General features: G+C 41.7%; 1 protein-coding gene across 2 annotated transcripts in view; it reads left to right on the top strand.

The window, feature by feature from the left end:
* JMJD1C (jumonji domain containing 1C) overlaps positions 1–22227 on the top strand; it is a 165850-nt gene that overhangs the window by 111075 nt on the left and 32548 nt on the right. For both annotated transcript variants that reach the window (XM_077350739.1, XM_077350740.1), the window contains 4 exons: positions 16069–16174; positions 20804–20928; positions 21759–21902; positions 21992–22178. In XM_077350739.1, the coding sequence (XP_077206854.1) occupies positions 16069–16174; positions 20804–20928; positions 21759–21902; positions 21992–22178 (562 nt within the window). The remainder of the gene's footprint in view (positions 1–16068; positions 16175–20803; positions 20929–21758; positions 21903–21991; positions 22179–22227) is intronic.

Genomic DNA, 22227 nt, shown 5'->3' with positions numbered 1-22227 from the left:
TGTTCATTCTCAAAACATTATCTCATAATTATATCGACCTAGTTTAGGTGATAGGGTGGTTGTTAGGATAAAAGAGGAAAGGGAAAGTTAAGCCATATTCAGCTCGGCGGAAGAATACAATAAATACATACGTTTTATTCTTCTTGACAAAACTGGCATGCATTCAGCTCTTTTTCATTTAACTGCCTGATGTTCTTGTATGTTTGTTCTTTTCTGTTCCCTGTCAATAATTATTCGCCCCAAAGTAGCTGCAATGTCAGGATACAGAAATAACATTCTCAGTCTCTTAACTAAGATTGTGAACTTGAGAATATGCTACAGGTTTGCACACTTCTGGAGGGGCATACTCTACAGAAAAGTATCCCCACGGACATGTGCTAGGGCTGTGTGAAGCACAAAGATGAGGCCTCAGGAGAGAAAGGGGCAGCTAGGCGTCCTAATCCTCTCAGCTAGCGGACCTGTGTTATGACCAAGTGGTGGCTGTGTGGTGCTCAGAGAGACCCTTTTGTCACCCTCCTGGAATTCGCAACCAGGCAAAAAAGGGAGTGGTCAGGGCTTGCAAAGTAAAAGCAGGCCTGTTCCATCACATAGTTTAAGAAAGCTGGTAATGGGCTGATCCCTGTGAGAGTTGGGCCAATTGCCATCAATAAACAGACTTCTCTTGAAGAAGCTCCTGTATTGAGACTGCAGCAGTGCTAGCATCTCTACATCCTTGCTAAAACTGGCATTCCCAGACACCAAGCCCCCTTCTCTGTCATAGTCCCTGAACTCCCACCTGGAGACCAGTTTGAGTGTGAAATTTCAGGTGCTATCCTCCTTCTGCCCAAACCAAAAGTCAGTACAGGCTGGTGCCACAACTTCCCAAGGCCGAAGGAATGATAACATATTTCCACACAGCAGAGGCTGGAATGTCAGAAAACCAGGGCCCTAAAACTTGCTGTTTTGATACCTACACAAAACAGTTACGCCAGATCAAAAGGCAGTAGCTGAATGATACATTGAAAGTGGCAAGCAAAATATCAAAGATTACTCTTCAGCAACAGGTGAAAAAAACATGGTAAAAACTGGGACTTAAGCTGATTTTGACAATCCCTTGCCCAGAATCCTCCTGTCCTCTGTCCCTTACAGCAGGGACCCTGCTGGCAGGGGCTCATGGGAATTGTAGTCCATGGACACCTGGAGGACCACAGGTTGACTACCCCTGCCTTATTGAGCAGAAGCTGTGTCTCAGCAGTAGAACATCTGCTTTGTATGTAAAAGGTGTTGGAATAGGCAATGTCTGGTATACAAAGAAGAAGAGAAGAAGACCCTGCAGGAGGCAGCAAGAAGAGTATTAGATAGGATAGTGAGGTCAGGACCTTTTCTCCTGTTGTCATTCCAGATTACTACTTTTAGGGGCAATTTCCTGCTTCTTGGTAGCCACAAGTCAGTCAATCTCTGTCTCTTCCTGTCTCAGCCTGTCATATAGTTAGCAGCTGTCTCCTCTTCATTATCGAGTATGTTAATTCCTAAATAAACTTTTATCTACTCTTTAATCAGGTTGTGCAATTTTGCTTTAGTTTCATTCCCAGGGATCCTTCCCTGGTTAAAAGGACCAGATAGTGATGGGAAAGATGGCTGGCTGTCTTAGGAGAACTTCGTAAAACCCTGGGGTTTCTTGATGGCTCTGGAAGGGTGTCCTGAATTGGGTGGGAATTAATTAATTTTAAGCACATTTTTTAAAATTTTAAACATTTAACAGGGCAGTATAGCCATATATGGTTATATCAACCTGCCCCTTCCTCCCAAAATGGCCACTGATGGGGCTGGAGGGGGTGGGAAGAGAAGGGGACTCAGGTGGGCATGTACACAGCTATGCTTCCCAACCATATTCTGTACGATCGTGCCACTTTTGGTGTTACTCAAAGCCTAAAGAATGTTTCAGGGGTTTCTCAATGGTAAAAAAGTTGAGAAAGGCTGAAATGGACAATAAGGACCTTGGTAGTCTGTCCAGGGTCCTGTCTCAGTACATGGCAGCATCACCTATTAGTTGCTGCAAACTTCAGTTTCAGTTCCAGTGATTTTCCCCCCTCTTATTTGACAGACATGCTCTCATTTTCTCATAGGAGTGGAGAATCAGCATTTGCATTTAAAATAAAAGTTTTATGCCAGTTTGTTTGCTTGCTCAGTGAGAATTCACAGCTACATGATCAGCAGTTATAGCTTTTTGTCATCACCGGAATAATGTGGCATGAAAAATATGGAGGTTGATGATATATAGATTTGATAGGCAGCCTTTATGATACATACTAGGACTCAGCCTTATATATCATCATGTAAAGAAGGAGGAAACAGCTGCTTTTTAAAAAATAAAAAAGCAGTGAGTGGGTGTTGAAAGTAATGGCTGTCTTTGCTAATTGAACACAGTTGGAATATAAGGAACTAATCAATTAATTTTCTTAGGTGCAGAATAGAACTTCCATTCTTTTTCTCTGAAGAAAAGGTTTGCGACACAACCATTACCACCTCCCTTTTTAGAGCCAGTAATAGATATACAGAATGGAGAGTAATTCCATATACTGCTGTTTGGAAATAATTTCCACTAATTTCAGCTGAATGACTTAATTAGCTTACTGCTAGTGCAATGCAGAATGATGAAGCTCCTAGAAAAGAACGTTGTTAGTCATAATGTAATGTGGGGAGTCTTGAAAATAACATTATGTAGAAAATAATGTTGCTATCTAAGCTGCCCACTATGAAATTGCTACATAGATTTCTAACCGCATATTGTAGAGTTGATGTTTGCGTGTTGCAGTTTGGCTTTATAACTGTTGTTGTTATGGTCATTTTTTAAACTGAAATGTTTTACTTCTGAAGCTTTCAAAGGGTCAAGATCCTTAAAAGTTTGACTGAATTGATGAATTAGGGTCAACATATGGAGTTACAGGAAAACAAATTTCTAAAAAGTTTTGTTACTCCTACCCTATGCTTAAACATCTGTTTTGAAAGTGTTGTTGCATTTTAAGGAATGATTTTGTGTTTGCCAGTTTTCATAGCATTTCTTGGGTTAAAACATTTGTCTTTAAGAAGCTCCAGAGAGCTATAGCTAATTGGACCACAGATGGCAAAGACATGTGTTTCTGACCTCTGTGAGGACTGCAAAAATCTTCTTAGTCTTTATTTTTTTGGGGGAAACATCAGGCAAAATATTTGGTTTCTGAAAAGCAATAGCTGATCTGGATTACAGGCAGTGGCAAGGCCCTTTAAAAGTAAGTACTGATACGCTAGCAGCTGCTGAAGTACACGAAGTATCTGTGAACTGCCTGTGACTCTTGAATGATATGTTTGGATTCCAAATCTTAGTTGTTTTACTGTATTGAGTTTGCTGGGAACAGAGTAGAATGCAAACTGCAAAAAGTAAACAAGTATTCTGTACTAGAGCATATTATGCCAGTTGAACCTTTAAGTGGTTTGCAGAAATTCTATTTCTAAGGTTTAGGGTTCAAGAACTTTTGAGTATATCTGCAAAAGCTAGGCGTTGGAAGAAAGATAGAAGGAAGATGGTGGAGGTCCATGCAAAGAACATAGGTTTAGGAAAGGGGGATAGCAATGAAGCTGATTCTGACCCTGTTTGGTTTCTGAGCATTGATTTCCAAGGTTGTTCTCCACAACTTTGACAATAGGCAACTTCTCCAAACAGCTGAGAATTCCCAGCATGCTGATTCCATGCTTGGGTATTGAGCTTGCAGACAGACGCGTGGATTATAGACTGGGCTGTGGCATACAGTGCACTCCGTTAAATTCCTTCGGACCGGATTACTCATGTTTCATGTTATAGAATTTCAGCATTTATTGTTAAGTGAAAACTAAACTGAGTAGCCATAGGAGAAAGCAAACTGAAGTATAACTGCTGCAATGATGTCTGCTCTTATTTATGAAAAATAATCTTTTCTTTACCTTGTTGTTCTTTACCTTGGAACATCAAATGTACTGATTTAACACTTTTAAAGTAGTTTCACTGGTGCAAACAGCATGAAAGGAAATGATTTATTACGTCTTTTAGTGTGTATATATATATATAGAGAGAGAGTATATGCAGTGTGTGTGTGTATAATATATATGAGAGAGAGAGAGAGAGAGAGAGAATATATAACAAGTAGTAGTTGTAATTCCCAGGGTATGTGGGCTAAAACCATGCTATTAGAACGTTGCCCTGTTGACCTCAGTGTAAGCCTCCTTGATCCTATTTACTCTCAGTCTTTGACCATCATATCTTTCACCACATTAGTTTTCCTCTGTGTTGTGTTTGACCATGTCACTGGGTTGGATCCCTGACAGAAGGAGAGCAGGATCTACCTCCCTGCCCCTCTTGACTGCAAGCCACAAAGCCCCCTGAAACGGTGCTTACAGGGGACTCCCAGGAACAGCATGCAGGTGGAGTCGGAGGTCTGCCACAGACAGGGTGGGGGATTGGTGAAAGTGGGAAATTTTCTGTTGAATGTAACCAAATATTACCATGTTCTCCAAGAGCCATTATTTTTATCCCTCCCCCCTTTCCAATCACTGGCCACTTCTGCCATTTATTTCCAAATTCCTAGAGCAGGCTGCCTTACTCCTACTGTCTCAGCTTTCTGCTAATACCAGTTTTGAGGCTGTACAATCTAGCTTCTTCTCTCCTAATTTCACTGAAACTCTGCTTGCCAAAATGACTAAACATATTACCAAGCCAACAGGTTTCTGCTCTGATATCATGTTCTTGCTGCTGCCTGGGATATAGTTGATCACTCCCTCTTGTTTAGCTCCAGGGCTTGTATGACAATCATTATCTGTTCACTTACTACCTCTAATTATTAAATGCTTCCACAGAAGAACCTTTTCTGCTTTCTCTACTGGTCCTGCAGATTCTCTTCTGAGCTCTTCTGGATCTGGGTGATGTCATCAGATCTTCCCCAGCCCTGAACTTTCTTTCTCTGTTGAATCCCATTTCAGTTTTCTGTCTGATATTTCTGTTTGGATGTTTCTTTATTGTCTCCAACTCAGCACATCCAATACATAACTTCTCATCTTACTTCCCAAGCTTTCCTTGCATTGTATACTATCCATATTAATTGGACATGTAATAATTCACTCTATATAATTCACTCTAAAACTAATAGCTTTCTCCCTCTGAGGCTAGGAGGACATCCTGGTGGGTGTTTCCCACCTCTCTTTGAGGCAAGGAGAACAATTTCCAACTTCCTGTCTCCTGGTGGGAACACCCTCCTCCTTGAGGCTTCTTCCTGCCTCGAGAGGCAGAGCAGCGAGAATAGGCTTCTCTTCTTACCTTTATTTATTTAGTAGATTTTTATTATTTATTTATTTAGATTTAGATTGGGTCAAGGGCTGAAGTTTCTTCCAAGAACATATAGAACATTTACAGAGAACAATATCAATATAACAATAACAATATAGCATATCAATATAACAATAACAATAACATATCAGCTAGAACAACATTTCAACAAGCAACTTTGACAAGCCCTTGGTAGGTTCGACCTCTCATTTGGAGGAGGGGGTGGGCGGACCTGTAGATGTTTTGAGTCAGTCAGTCTGAAGCAAATGCCTGGTGGAAAAGCTCCCTTTTGCAGGCCCTACGAAATTGTGGAAGTTCAGACAGGGCCTTGATCCCTTCGGGGTGCATGAAGATATTAAATAGGATAGGAGAGAGGACTGCTGCTTGTGGGACTCCACATGTGAGCTGGTGATGACTAGATACTCTCTTTCCTATTGCTAACCTCTGTCCGCGACCCTGGAGGGGTCATTTGAGCCATTTGAGGGGTCAGCCATTTGAGGGCTGTTGTGCCCCATATCCCAGTGTCGGCAAGGTGGTGAGCTAGGAGCTGTATCAAACCCTGCTGACAGATCTAATAGTACCAGCAGTGCTGATTCACCTCTGTCCAGTTGGCAGCAGAGGTCATCTATCAGGGTGACTAGCACTGTCTCCATCCCATGGCCAGGCTGTCTCCATCCCATGGCCAGGCTGAAATGGGTCAAGGGCTGAAGTTTCTTCCAAGAATGCTGATATTTATCCCGCAGCAGCCCTTTCAACCACCTTCTCTAGAAACACTAGATGAAAAACGGGGCGGTAGTTGACAATCTCCTGCGGAGCCAAAGGTGGTTTTTTGAGCAACCAGATTTTTTCACTGCCTGAAATGAGGACAGCCACAGAGTACAAAGGCGTTTCCGTGCTTTTTCCCAGCGGCCATTTTCGTTAGGCTCAGGGAAGGCAGCAACAGCTAATCCAAGGTTTGCCTGATAAACCAGCTCAAGCCAGGCATTTGCTCGAGACTGACCTGTTTTGTTTATTCTTTCCTTGCCTAGCAGCATTAACTACACAAATGCCTTGTCATACAGATGTGGCCATATACTCATTTTTCTTTCGGAAATGGCAGCAGCCATGTGACTTCTCTGCCCAGATGCAGCAGCAACTGCGACACCCATTTTTCCTTTTTTTGTGTGTTTAATTTGCTTGTGAAAGTAGCAATAGCTGCATGACTCCTCCTTCCTGGTTGTAGCAGTAGCCTGTGGCGTTCCTTTACAGAGGCAGGAGCTGTGTTTGCTCCATTGGGGATGGCAAGTGGCAGCAGCAGTGCACCTCCCTTCACGGCAGCAGCGGTCTGTGGCAGAAATGATGGGATGCATTTGGGAAAGTGTCAGCAGCCACAGCCATTGTCTGCTCCTCCCCCAAAAAAGAAGAAGAATGTTAAGCAGCCACAATCCCTTCCCACACTGGCTAGATTAGCGGTGGCTTCCAAAAAGGGGAGCTCCAGCAAAGGCCGTTTCAGTACTGCAAGTCTAGGGAGTGCAGAGAGACTGCATGCATTGGGCACCTAACCTTCAACTATTCTTGCCCCCCCCCAGATGATTGTAAAGTAGCAGCCACCCCAGGTTATTTTAATTTACCTTTTGAGTTTTTTTCTTTTTAGGCAGAATTCTGTGAGAGCTGAGATAGCCAGTTTCTGCTTCCAATTCCTTCCCCTAACCGACCTTGACTGTTCTAAATCCCCTTCCCCAGCACCCACATATCACAGATATGGGGGAAGTGAACAAACTTACTAGGGTCACTGGCCCACTAAGGCAGTCCAGAAAAGGGGATATTGTGTCCCTAGGCACTCTGACTCTTTGGAGGAGGATACAGAGTATAGAGATAGGGAAGAAGGATAATTTATTTTGGATGAGGAGGAAATTCAGGTTTCTCAGCAAACAGAGTGTCTTTAATTCTGAAGAGTTTCATTTCTTGCTTACCAATTGCCTCTAGTTTGGATCTGAAACAGTCCAGCCCTCATGAATCTGTGAAAGAATTGCAAGTATTGTGGTCCCAAGGGTAGTGGGGACTTTTCCCCTAAAACTGAAGTCACACAAACCAATTTTCCCATGCCAGAGTCATTTGAGCATATGATTAGGGCAGAATGGGAAAAACAATTTACTTCCTTTATCAAAAGAATGTATACCTGATTATGCTAAGTCCATGTTAGAGGTGCCAACGATTGATGAACCTATTTCCGCACTGCAATCATGTGAGTTGGTCTCAGAGGATGGTGAAGGATATCTGAAAGACATTCTGGATTGTAAATCAGATACAGCATTGCGCAAGGTGATTAAGGCTGTGAATGTTGCCTCAGTAGTAGCTAGGGCTGCCCTAGCCTGGTATAGGAAATTACTTTACCTTATCCCTGAGCCCAAACATAGGATTATGGCGGCCCTGCTCTTGCCCTGCCATCGACGCGCCCACATTGCCGGCGGCGGTGACCTCTGCTCCCACCCCGCCTTCGCCGCCCACCTAGAAAAGCCCATTTTTATAAATGGGCTTTTCTTCTAGTCAGCTTATAATGCAGATGCATCATCATTTTGCGGCCAGGGCCATGGCATCAGCTACAGTGGCCATTTGAATACTCTGGCTCAGAGCCTTGCAAGCAAGCAGACCAAAGATCAAAAACCATTGTCACTGGTTTTGAAAGGGTAGCTCTGAAGCTTGAGCTCCAGCTCAAAGGTCATGGAGACTATTCTATCATCACTCTGCTCATCTACCCACAGGATCTATAAGGTTCCTGGGAAGGCCTTCATTCACTGGTGCAGAAGAAAAGCAATAGATTGCATGGCTCCCAAAATAAAAAAAAACATCCTGGAATTGCAGGAAGGTATCAGAACAGGACTTAGTTCAGGAACACTACATAGCCAGATTGCCATGTTTTCTGTTCTGAGTTTAAAGGATGGATTCCCCCTATCTAAGCAACTGCATATCTAAGCAACTCTCTGAACCACTGCCACGGCATCATTTTTCAACATGGGACTAAAAACTGCTTTGATGGCACTAACTCAGATGCTATTTGAACACTTTTTGGTCATTAAAGTACGATTTTTGGTGGTCATTACCTTGGCCAGAATAATTTTGGAGCTTGAGGCTCTTTCTGTTGACAAGGACCCATTGTTTGATTCATAGGGATAGAGTTTTCTGGAGAAGTAATTCACTGTTTAGGCCCAAGACTGACTCAAAATTCTCCCCTGGTTCTAGGACTCCATCCTCACAAGAGGAGAGGGCATGGCACAAATCAGACATTTGTAGGTTGCTAAAGACACAGGAGTTCAGATGTTCAGATCCACTGTTTGTAGTGGTATCTCACCCCAACCTAGTGCTATCTCGCCCATGTCTAAAACAACCATTGCCAGGCTGCTCCATTTCTGTATAATAGAGACCTATAAGGCTCAAGGGGAACAAATCCCAATAAGGATCACCACCCATTCCTTGAGGAGCTCAGTGACCAATACAGCTCTCAATAAAAGGGCTTCAGTTGAAGAGATTTGCAAGGTCGCTATGTGGACTTTAGGGTTCAGTGCTCCGGTGTCTGAAGCAGCTGATCTCGGATGTCAGCGCGCTGACAGGTATACATACGCAGGTGTGGAGCTCCTCAACTGAAGCCCTTTTATTGAGAGCTGTGTTGGTCGCTGAGCTACAGCGTGGCACTGGCTGCGCCGGGAGAGACAGTCCTCTTTGGGCGCCAAAGCACCCAACCCTAGTGGGCATCTCCTTTGACATTTGTGAAACACTATAAAATTGGTAATCTGGTTACAGCAGATGCCACCTTTGGATACAAGGTCCTATAACACATTATGGATTCCGACTAAGTTACCTGCCGTACTAGTGGGACTCCTTTTGGAAGTCCCACCAGGATGTTCTCCAGGCCTTTATTGGATACTCACTGAGAAAGGTCCTTCACCTCCAAGGACAGGAGGACATCCAGTCCCTCCCTAATGTCGGAATCCGCACCAAAAAAAAAAATGAATGGATGTCTAAGTTTCCTATTTGTAGATAATATACCTTGCTAACCTGGTGATGCCTGAGTTTAAAGATAAGTTGGACTGTCACTGCTTCTTATTCTCTTACCTTCCTCCTGCTTGTATTTCATATATTGTTGAGTTTGAAAGTTCATAAGTTTAGTTTAGATAGCTGAAAGAGGCAGGTGTTCCCACCAGGAGACTGGACGTTTGAAATTGTCCTACCTCCCTCAAAGAGAGGTGGGAAACACCCACCATGATGTCTTCTTGTAAGAGAAGGAAACATTCTCGGTAAGTATCCAGTGATCATTCTCTGCTTCTTTTTTCTTTCAGTTCCGTTTCATCTCCCTTTTCAGTCATGCAAAGATATTGTGGTCTTGGTTAATTTGGCACAAACCAGTAACCTTACAACTTCCCATGTCTTTACATTTCCTTATATCTTGGTTTTCAGTGCTTCATTAGCTCACATTGTCCTCTATTCTGTTTCCTAAAATAGACTTGTGTCCTGAATTTTGAATGGGGGAATTAGCAAATTCTGTGGAACCTGAGTGAGAACGATAACAAGCAGAATCTCTATCAATGTTTACAGGGGTGTCCCCACCAGAAAACCCATACAGAGGCCAAATTTGAAATAAAAGGAATCTTTCTTGAAAAAAAATGTAAAGTGCAAAAACATATGCACATGATTTAAACTAACACAAACAAATAAGGGAAAAATAAACCATTGAGATGGTGCAATAAGGAGTATAATGACTTGGATCAAAGAAAGATTAATACCTACCGTTCACAACACAAAGAAGTCCAAAGAAGGGACAGCAAGTCATCATATGTGTTTTTGGGTATGTTGTTTAGACCTCCGAATGACACACGAAGTATGGGCCAACTGTGTTTAAATACCCAGTTCTCCCTTGATATTCAGGAGGACACCTCGGTGGGTGTTTCCCGCCACTTTAACTGGGAGGCAGGACTAATTTTCAACTTCCTGTCCTGCATGGTGGGCGGCACCCTGCTCCAGTCGTTTTCCTGCCTATCCTGGGAGTAGCAGGCCTGACTGGTCTCTCCCCAATTATTAATGCATAGTTCATAAGTCAGTAGTTCTTAGTACTAAAGTGTTTGGAGTGTTAGAATTGTTTTTTTCTTAAGGCTAGAACAGTTACAGTTTAAATTATTTGACAGTTGGGCACATGCCCTACAGGTGCCCTCCTTAACAGAGCCATAGCTCTTAAGGTTTAAAGCCTTAAAAAGTTGTTTTTTCCTGTTGGAAGTTTTTAGTACTCACTTTTTAGGCGGTCACTTAAAGAAGCCTCCATTTTTTACATTGAAAACGTTTGGATCGCAGCAATCCTATGGCTGCGAAACGAGCTCATTCTGAGGGCTAGTTACCCCCTCAGAGAGGACATGATGATTGCTTCAGGATGTACCTTAATGGGATTCCCAATTGAAGATAAAATAGTGGCTACCAGGAATATCCACCTGTTTGACATTCAGGTAATTAAGGAAGAGTGATGGCTAATATGGGATTAATTAATTGAGGGAAAGAATGGCCAAAAGTGTGAGGAAAGTACTTCAGGCTAAGAAAGAAAAGAACAAACTCCCAGATGTCATTATCCCCGCAATAAGCCTTATTAACATAGTATAGTGTGAGAGAGTGGTCAGTGGGAAAGGCCCCTCATGTTAACAGTAATATCACTGCATACTGCAGGGTCTTCCCAGAGAGATAAGCAATCTAGCTAGAGAGTGTACATCTTGTTTGCTTCAGGAATGCAAACTGATATATTTCTAGTCAAGCAATGTTTGGTTAATGAGGTGCAGGCAACCTTGCCCAAAACATGGTTTGTGAGCAAACACCCCCTTTTGTCCATGGAGGAGTTTGGGCACTAACAATTTTCTCCAAACCTTCATTTCATTGTATACATTCCATATATACTCTCCACCTTAATTGGACATGTCGTACTTCACTCTGCTTTCTCTGCTGCTTCTTTCTCCCTCTGAGGAAGACATCTTGTGGGTGATTTTGACTACTCTGTAGGTAGGCTAGAATTCTTATTATTTTCTGTGATGGGAGTCACCCACTATTCAGTTCATTTCGTGACTCAGTAGGGAGAGCAACCTAGTCAACCAGATTAGCAGACTTCCTAATTCTTAGATCTAATTCTCTTACTGTTACCTTTTTCTTTTCGGTTCTTAATCTTCCTTGACTGATTCTAATCTATTTCGAACCCTCTTCTGCTTCTTTTCTGTTTTTGTTTTGTTTTGTTTTTTCCCCCTTTCTACCTTCAGCCAACTCTGTCCCTCAGTGGGAATGTCCATTGGAGTCCCGGCAGAATTGTTACAGCCCTGCTGGCTTGTGAAATTTCAACAGCTCCAACATGGCTAATGAGCTAATTGACAATAGTTTCCTTTCTGAAACAGACTTTGGTGCTCCAGTCACAGCAGGAAACTGGGAGCCTATGATGGCAGTGGGTGCACTCTCTTGGGCAATCCCATATTTGGCTGGGAAGGTGTCCTCCAGACAGATGACAAAGTATGCAAAAATCCTGGGGCAGGACCGAGCCCTTCAGTGGCCATTTTAAAGCACCTCAAACTTGTGGCACCTCTCCTTCCAAGACTTCTACAAATGTAGCTATAGAAAAATCAGCACTAGAACAGCCAGAAAGACATCCATGGGCATGCTTACTTCCTGAATTATTTTCAGTCATTAGGAAGTCAGTTAGGGAAGATATTACTTCATTCTTTTCATACTGTTGAACAAAGCTCTGATAACATTCAGGCCAGTTACGCCTACTCCCCTTGCCCCCCAGCCCCACTCCTAGAGATAATGATACTGATACTCATCACCATAGAGGGACCTGGCCAACAAAGGCTGCTAGGGAAAGGAGTAGATGCAGCCCTGGTCAGGCTAACTCTTCTGACAGTGATTCCATTAGGGAGGGGGGAATATCAGTATATACTGTGTAAATAGTGTCAGCTTTAGATTTAAATCAGACCTCTGTGTCAGATAATCAGACCACGGGTTCTCATAAGTGAAATCATCCCAAGGGAACGTAATTTCCACTGAGAATATTTCCTCTTTCTGAGTAATTTGAAAGGCAGTTTTAGACAGAATGGGTAAACTAGTGGCAAATGAACAGTTCCCTGCTTTTGAAAAGATACTTTATTGCTTATCTGATTATGCTGAGGAGTTTTTGCAGATTCCTGTTATTGACATCCCTGTTGTTACTTTGCAAACATCTGGGCTTGTTTCTGAAGGTGGGGAAGGCTCAGTCAAAGACACCCTGGATAGGAAGGCTTGACTATGCTCTCAGAAAACTTCATGAAGCCATAGCCATGTCACTTACAGCCTCATGTGTTGTATTAATAGTTTCCCATTCAGCAAATACATGGGTGAGGAAGATGATTCAGCACCTACCTGAAAACAAATGAAGACTGGCTGAGGGAGCCAATAGATGGCTTAAAGCTGTTTCCTTTGAAGTTGATGCCACTTTTAAAATTCTAGAGCCATGGCCTCTACTTTTGCAGTTATAAGAGCATTGTGGCTGAGAGCACAGCAAGCGGATATGCACTCCAGACTGTCTGGCAACTACCTGTCTTTTTCAGGGGGATAATTTATTTGACAATGTCTTAGACAGGATACTTATAGAATCCATGGACACAAATTATGTGATGACTACATACCTCAAGAGAAGTGACAAGAAACCTTACTCTAACTTCTCCTTTAGTATGCAGAATACCCTACCTCATTTCAGACAGGATAACAGAACCAGTCTCATCAGACTTTTTGTTGAGGTGGCTTCCCCTCTCAATTCTACAGAAACAACAATAATCTGAATACCAAACTGAAAAAGACAATAAACAAGCTAAAGCATAACTGCAGTGACATACCTATGCGGGGAAGACTACTTCTTTTCAGGAACATGTGGGATAATCATCAAACAGATTGTTGGTCCTTGGAAGTAATTTCACAAAGTTATTCCATGGAGTTCAGTTCCCTTCCACAGGAAAGATTCATCCAATCTTCTCCCATTGAAAGCCTAGAGATAAGACAAGGAATAGTAACAGCCATCAATTATCTTCTGGCCATTCTGGTTATAGAACTGGATCTGGAACAGGAGGTCAGCCAAGGGATGTACTCAGTATTTCTCACTGTTCCAAAATAGTATGGGGACTGGAGGACAACTTTGAATGGAGAGACTCCACTCTAGCACAGAAGCACTTCACAATGGAGAGTACCTGATGTTTTGACCTCCAAGATGCTTACCTACATATTCCCAGCATAGAGAATATCAAATATTTATTTGGTTTTATATAGAAGACCAGCATTTCTAGTTCAGAGCACAGCTGTTTGGATTCTCCATCAAATTGGGCTTCTCCATCACACCAGGAGTATTCTCAAAGGTCTTAATCCATCCAGTAGTAGCCCTCAGATATCAAGAAATACATATATATCCTTAACTAGATGATCTTCTGGTCCAGTCTTCTAGTCAAGAAGCTGTTTTGAACACAGAAAGACTATAGCTGTCCTTCAACTGTACAGTTCTCTATTGAAACTCCAAATAAGTTTGCTGACAATAACTCAGTGGCTAGAACATCTTGGGGTGTAATCAATGACGCCCACTACTGCTGTTTCTTCATGAATGCCTAGAAAATAGAAAAGAAGAAGAACGTGATGGCCATAAGAAACAAGTCATCATCACTAATGTTCTTGACAAGCTTCATGGGACTGTTAATATCGAACTTAGATACTACCCAGTGGAGCTGTTTTCAGTCAAGACCGCTACAGAAATAGATAGCCAACAAATAAGATCTTTCTCTTTGTCTCCTGATCCCAGCAAAACAGTGTATTTTATTTTGGACCAGTTCAGGGTTTCTGGTCACCTCAGGAGACACGCTTTCTCATCAGTCTACTGGAACTGAGAGCGTTTCACTTGCCTTTTAAAGATCTGCTCTAATCTCATGTGCTAATTCGGACAGACAATATAGTCACCAAAACCTACCTAATAAGCAGCAAGGCTCAAAATCATCAGCTCTGCACAAGATGTTACTCAAGATTTTGCGATGGGCCAAAAACATATGTGATCGATCAGAGCAGAGCAGAGCATTTTCAGGGTGTGACAGACATCCAAGAAGACTAGCTAAATCATCGAATAATGTCAGAAGGAGAATAGATGTAGAATAGGGAGATTTTTCAACTAATTGTAGACTCATTCAGTCTTCCAAAGGTGGACCTGTTTGGTTCTCACAAAAACAACCCACTTCCTCAATTCTTCCCCAGAGACTTGTGTCAAAATGCTACAAACAGACCCGCTGATGGCTTAGGGACCAAAAGACATGATGTACATCTTCCTGTTCATTCTTCCCAGATTGATGAGATGTGTCAAACAACTTCAAGGAGAGGTAATCATCATCACCCCCTACTGTCCCAGGAGGCCTTGGTTTTCGATGTTGCTCCAACTTTAAGTACCTACCTCTGAGTGTGGACCTTTTACATTGGGGGCTGGTATGGCACCTGAAACTGGAGTGGCTTGGCTTAACCACCTGGAGACTGACCAGGCTCAACTTCTGGGTATAGGAGTATAGGATATAGTTCCAAGGTCAATTATATGATTTTAGCAGCCAGAGGACATTCTACTGCTGAAGTGTACAGCTACAGAGGAAAAGGATTTGTCAGATGGTGCAGTAAAAAGAATATTCCTCGTATGTCTCCAAAGGTTAAGGCACCGCTGGATGTGGCCAGGGAGGATGCATGAGGACTGAAGCAGCCCAGGCATTTAAGCCGGGCATCTAGTGCTGGCCCTCCATCCACTGTCCCACTTATCTTCAGCATCTTCCTATAGAGTGGGTCTCACTCTTCTTTTGCCCTGATAAGTGACCAAAAGGAAGGAGGAGGAGGGGAAGGAAGACTGGCATTTGTCCCTGAGTGGGTTGTATATGCCCCATGGAGGGCCATAGAACAACATTCAACACATCATCAGAAGTGCACACACTTTTATATGTTATGTTGATGATGATATAAAGAATATATATATAAATACACCAATCAGTGTTAGGGTTTGGATCTTCTGATAATTAAATTGGATTGTAGAACAACATTTCTAGCCAAAATAACATGTATTAGAAATTCTAGGATTTTTAAATATTTGATTATTTGCTTGTTTGAGAGGTATGCTTGTATGCACTAGCTGTACTGTACCTTTATTGGAGCAAATAGTGTAAGGGAGCCTTCGCTTGAAAAGGTATCTTGCTTTTTTTTGTGTGGAGTGGTTTGGAAGAGTTGCAAGTATGCACAAAGTGAGAGAGAGAGGGAGGCCTATTATGCACGGCCACTGAAATGGCGGCATGGAGAAAGCGGAGAAGGAAGGAGCGAAGCAAACCACTTACGCACGGGACGGAATGCATCTGATTATGCACGCGGCTACTCTGGAGCCGCTTCTGGTTGCGCCCTGGTCCCAGGAAGCTCCACTTTCTTCCGCATCTTGCTTACGTTGACTCTGCGCCCGGTTGCCGCCTGCAGCATGCATAATTGGTGATTTTAGCCACCGCCATTCCACCCCAAATGCGGACCTTCCACTCCGTGCATAATGGGCCAGTGAGAGTAAATAAAAAAACAGTGTAACTAGATCTGGCACAAGTCAAACAAAAGTCGGGTTAGCTTTGATACGTCATTTCCCTGACACTGTGTTTATAAAAGTGCACTGTTTTTTCCAGATTATCCGATTCTGAACTTTTGAAAATGTTGAATATGTATAACATAAGAGTTTTTCTTAATTTCTGCTTTAGGACGACGTAGACAGTTTAAACCCAGTTCTCAGGGACAACCCACAGCTTCAGGAGGAAGTAAAAATCTGGGTAAAGGAACAAAAGGTGCAAGAGATTTTTATGCAAGGTAATTTTGAGAAATATTTGTGTCTTTTAACTAATTGTCCCTTGGAAATTTTACACTAAAAATTGGATGATTCTGTATGTGGTGAATTGATGAATGGTTCACAAGTGGTTGTGATTTATTCTGAAGAGAATAATTTCACTATTTAAATGTATTCACATGGTTCAAGTAACAGAAGGACCTGATCCACCCGATTACTTCGTTGAGAATGCTGGTAATATATTAAATGTAAAACTGTTTTATATTATAAAGGTAAAGGTATCCCCTGTGCAAGCACCGAGTCATGTCTGACCCTTGGGGTGACACCCTCTAGCATTTTCTTGGCAGACACAATACAGGGTGGTTTGCAATTCCCTTCCCCAGTCATTACCGTTTATCCCCCAGCAAGCTGGGTACTCATTTTACTGACCTCGGAAGGATGGAAGGCTGAGTCAACCTTGAGCTGGCTGTTGGGATCGAACTCCCAGCCTCATGGTCAGAACTTCAGACAGCATGTCGGCTGCCTTACCACCCTGCGCCACAAGAGTCTCATATTATATTATATTATATTATATTATATTATATTATATTATATTATATTATATTATATTATATTATATTATATTATATTATATTATATTCTTCCCCAGTCTACCGGGGGGGTAGACCGTGGAGCCCTCAGTAACAGGCTGTAGCGGGGGGGGGAGTTGCGCCGTGCCTCCCCCTCCCCCCCTGCAGCGTGGTACTCGCACCGGGGCCCGGGAGTAAGCAGCCGATTACTCCTGGTGCAGTGAGCGCCATGCCGCGGAGGGGAGGGAGGCGTGCCCGCACCTCCCCCCCCCCCCCGCTGCAGCCGGTTACCGAGGGCTTCACGGCCCAGTACCAGTTCGCAGCCTGGAGGTTGGGGAAGACCGGTATAGAGGTTATGTCAGACTAGATTCAGAGTACCTTTATTGGCATAAAATTGGTCAGACTAGGATCTGAGAGACCCAGGTTTAATTTCCTGCTCTTCCATGGAACCTTGCTGGTGACTTTGGGCCAGTCACTTACACTCAGCCTGACCTACTTTACAGGGTTATTGTGAAGATAAAATAGGGGAGAGAAGAATGATATAAGCTGTTTTGGGTCCCCATCAGGGCAGGGTAGAAATAAAGTAAGTAAAATATTAATTCATGGTAATTATATAGTCATATACATTGTGTTCAAAGTACAGAGCCCTACAATCTTAATTGGTTCTGGTTTACAGAATGGGAACCTGCCCCTGTGAATTATGTTTGATCATATCAAAAAGGACCCTTCCAAATATAAAAGGTGTATTACAACCACAGAAGGCTTGTTTTACATATTGCACTAGACTGTTGCATAAGAAAAGTGAATCTGAATAGAAAGATGTCTTTCACTTGCACAAGACATTGCATCATAGATTGCACAATGTGTTACAATAAATCCTGCCCAATATAGCCCTGTTTATGAAAGTGTTTCCAGAACAGCACTTCTGACTATCCTGCTCAGTTCTTTTGAGTCAACCTAGTTGATCCAGTAAACCCAGATCTGAGATTAAATATGGACCCATGTTCTTTATATGGGTCCTTAAACTACACAGTCTTTGAAGCAGTTTTTCATAATATGGTTTCTGGATAGCCTGTAGACGGTATCTGCTTTGATTCAAAGATGCAAGGTACTCTGAAGCACATTGGGGAATTCCTGGGATTTTGGCAGCCCCCCCCCCCCCCCAGGGAAGAGAGCCATAAAATTCACAGTCAGAAAAAGCAGAGATAAATTTCCACAGAGATAACTATAAAATCCAAGCAAATAAATAAATAAAATACTTGCTGGGGAAGGCAAGAAACATAATAAAACATAATCTGGGTATTGAGATTGTGGGATGTGAACCTAGGATGATTGGGGGATAGGGGTTCACCTTCCCAAGTGGACAAGTTTCCTAAACCTCAGTAACAACAAAGACTTCCTGTTTAAGAAAGCAGACTGTGATTCAGCTCTTCCTCACTCAACCTTAGATTGCTTGCTAATGCTTGAATACACACACACAAGGGGGGCTAAAGTAGTAGGGAAACTCTGCCCTCTGTACTTGGCCAAAGGCAGTCTTTACTAGTGTTCCCCAAGTCATTGGTAATGTGGGAGGCTAGGATGGTAGCACAGTGAAAAGGACCACACTTTATATGACATGAACATGCGACACACATGTAAGCACACAAAGAGACAGGTTTATTACACTATCAGCTTCTCAGAACAGTTAACTCAGAAGTCACTTTAATTATGTGTATGTGTAATGCCAGGCATACTGTCAGCAATGCAGTTTTCTGTGTCTGTACAATGCCATCAAGTTGCAACTGACTTATGGAGACCGCAACAATGGGCTTTCAAGACAAGTGAGAAACAGAAGTCGATTGCCCTTGCCTTCCTCAGCAAAGTCTGCCTTGGTGGTTTCCATCCAAGTAGTGGCCCTCCTTAGCTTCCAAATTCTGATGAGATTGGGCAATAACATGCAACCTTCTGTCCTATCTTATCTGTTTAAGATGGTAATAATGCACAGTCAGATAAGTGGTTTTAGAACATTAAAGGCAGTTAACTTTCTTAAGTACAGTTTTTGGTACATCCAGATTACATTTGCCTTAAGTGCATAACTAGACGTATCAATGCACTTTTTAGATGAGCAGAAGAGCACACAAAGATCATAAAGTGTGGATCAAAAAAATCTACATTGTGAGGCCAGGAGTATTTCCCCATATATCTAGCAGAAGGCCAAAGTTTGCAGGAAAATATGAAATGTAAAAATTAAGGATTAGAAAAACATAAAAATGAGAGAAGCAGTGTTGTCTTCTTTAAGAAAAGCAAGCCCCTGGAATCTCGTAATACTCGCAATGAAGTCTTGGTCAACTTTTGGGTTTACTAGGCAGCCTGCAGCCAGCTTTAATGAATATTCCACCCTTCAGTTAGGGCCCAACTACACATTATATCTACCACGTAATTGTCGTAGGGACTTGCAGCAAGATTTCAGTAGTGTGGGAACTCAATTTAGAAGTGCAACAAGGACTACATTTGTATAGGGGCCATGGCCTGGGGGAGGAAGGGCTCCTACCTTCACCTTGTGCCATTTTTCTGAACCTGAAATTACCTGGGGATATTATTTGCCCCATTAGAAGGCTGCATTGCCATTCATGTACAGCTACCCTAAATCAACTAACACTTTCCCAGGGATCTTGTCCTCCTACACTGCAGTTCCAATCCAAATCAAGTCCTGTGGCATCTCTACATTTAGTAGTATCGCTGCAGGTCCCTGTTATCATCACATGATTCTTATAGTTTGGATTTTAATCTGGGAGGAGGAGCTAAACAGGTAAAAGGTAGAAGTAAGGTAAAGCTGGGGGAGAGGGAGAAGGAAAAAATTAAAAGACTGAGATGGAGGAGAGGAAGGGAAGGGAGGGAGAGGGCACAGGCTTCCCAGAGGAGAAGCAGGAAAAGTAGACAGGTAGGTGGGTGAGAGGTAAAGGAGGGCTGGAGGCATTTCCAAGGCATGACAAACAGGAAAAGCTTGCGGGGGGGGGGGGAATTGAGGAAGAAACATGCATCTCCATGAGTCATCCTTGTTCTCCCCATTGTATTAGAAAACAGCTAAATTTGTTTAGCTGAGTTGAATGACAAGGTGCAAAGAGCAGGTCAAAATAAAATTGCTAAAGAAAGGATAAACTTGACATGGGAGAAAGTAATTTTTACTGACAGCGAGTCTGAGCCAGACATTCCTAAATTGTCCAAAGTACGATTATGGGTTTAAACATTGTCAGTTCCTAATTTGTCTGAAGCTATTAAAGTTAATACGCTTGCAAAAAAATGTAGCAATGCTAACAGGTGAAGCACTGAAATAAAAAATGTGAAGAATAACTTGGTATGGAGCACATTACGCAGACAAGTAATCCATAGGGTTTTCAAAGAAGTCAGAGATTGACAGTAGAAAATAGCTGCTATGTATGATTAAATAAATGGTTTAATTGCATGTATTTATTTCTATATTAAATTAATAACATTTCTCCCCTGTTGTATACATAGCATTTCAGCTAGTGGCTTAACTTGTAGTTAATAGCCGATTTGTCACATACATGTTTAGTTTTATAACTGCATATTTTGTAGTAACATAGTAGCTGCAAGAAAGCTGCTGAGCCACCTTGCCTAGACTACTGCTGTGGATTCAGATCTGTGGTAATTTTGGGAATGTCTTGGCAGCCATGGAAGCCGTCATTTCAAGGAGCTGTTTCCACAGTAAAATAATGTGGCCATGCAAGCAGCTACTGTATGACTTTTCTACACAAGAAATTATGCTTTTAGTTGTTTTTTTTTAGCATTTTATAGGTAACATTTTCAAAATCTTCACCACTCTTCTCTATCACAGTTTGCTCAATTAAAAAGGCTTTTAAGTAATTTAGAGTTTATCAAATATTACACTTGCATTCTTTAAAATTCCATTGTGAATGCAAAGCAAAATGTCTGGTAGGTCTAAAACCATGTGGGGTGTTTATTGTTTGGTATTTATGCATGAAACTTGTGGTTCCACTGCACAAAAAATCATAACTGAGAACTGAATGTTTTTGAGGTCTAACTCAAAATCTTTTAAGAATTATTTTCTTATTTTCTTTTAAGGTCCATATTCCTTAAACGGCTATAGAGTGAGAGTTTACAGACAGGACTCTGCCACCCAGTGGTTCACTGGTATAATTACTCACCATGATCTCTTCACTCGTACTATGATAGTTATGAATGATCAGGTAAGCATTTTTCTGTGACTAAAAATGATAGGTACTTGTATGTTAGTGTTTTTGTCATTATATTCACTTGTTATCCTAAAATCAAATCACATATATTTGCATTGGTGTTCTTGCTGGATTTTTAAAGTATTGATCCAAGAGTAAATATAATAGTCTGGAGTCTTCAGGGCAAAATTAGGGGATGGATCCCTGTTTGAAGAACTTAAATCCTCTTATTTGGTCATTATCCGACCAATAAAGGAAGTACAATAATATTAAAGGAGTTCTGTTTAAAGGAGTGGTGTTTTTATCTTTTTTATTTTAAATGTGTCATGAATTACTGAGGTGTACAATCCAGTGATTATTTTAAGTAGCTATAAATTCTTCTTTGAACAAGGGTAACTTTAATACTTCGATCAGCAGCAGTCCTAAGTATTCTCATGGTATAAGTGGAGGAATCCTAGAAAACTTTTCGACTGTTTGCTCAGTATTAATTATTTTAAAATCTGTTTTCTTTAGGAGATTCCCCCCCACCCAAATTGTTGGGGTTGCAATAAAGTCTACATTTTAATACATAATGTGTAAAGTATTTCAGTGAGATTTTCTCTCAGAGATTACAAAAGACTCCTTGCGGTATTTTTATGAATATTTAATATACTGGCTGTAAAAGAAAGGGATACCTTTTATGTATCCCTTCAAAAAAAATAATGTGTTAATTCAGTTGCAACAGGATATGTCAAACTGTCTTTTATGTAATCTTTGAAGTTACACTAATTTTTTTTCCGGTTAGAAAAATGGAGAATATAAAACCAAAATTGATCATGTATATTTCTGTTTTTCTAATAAACCAGGTGCTAGAACCACAAAATGTTGATCCTTCTATGGTCCAGATGACCTTTCTAGATGATGTTGTTCACTCTTTGCTGAAAGGTGAAAATATTGGTATTACATCGAGGCGCAGGTCTCGTTCCAACCAGAACAGCAACACAGCCCACGTAGATATATTTTTAAAATTATATTTCTTTTACTATTGTTTGTCTGCCTTTATTTGAATAGAGAGAAATGAATTCCTATTTTCATTTAGGGGCACTATACCCGGGCTCAAGCAAATAGTCCCCGGCCAGCGATGAATTCTCAGAGCTCAGCACCAAAACAAAATTCACACCAGCAGCAACGGAATACTCGTCCAAATAAAAGGAAAGGTTCTGACAGCAGTGTGCCCGATGAAGAGAAGTTTAAAGAAGAAAAATATGACTTTATAGGTCAAGGAGGTAAGGAGATTGTTCCATGGGTCAGAGAAGTATTTTTTAATGTAATACC

The sequence above is a fragment of the Paroedura picta genome, chromosome 8 (genome assembly GCF_049243985.1).
Source record: "Paroedura picta isolate Pp20150507F chromosome 8, Ppicta_v3.0, whole genome shotgun sequence".
In the NCBI taxonomy this organism is placed as follows: domain Eukaryota; kingdom Metazoa; phylum Chordata; class Lepidosauria; order Squamata; family Gekkonidae; genus Paroedura; species Paroedura picta.
Note: the sequence above shows the minus strand (reverse complement) of the source record. Positions and strands in the feature narration are given on the sequence as shown.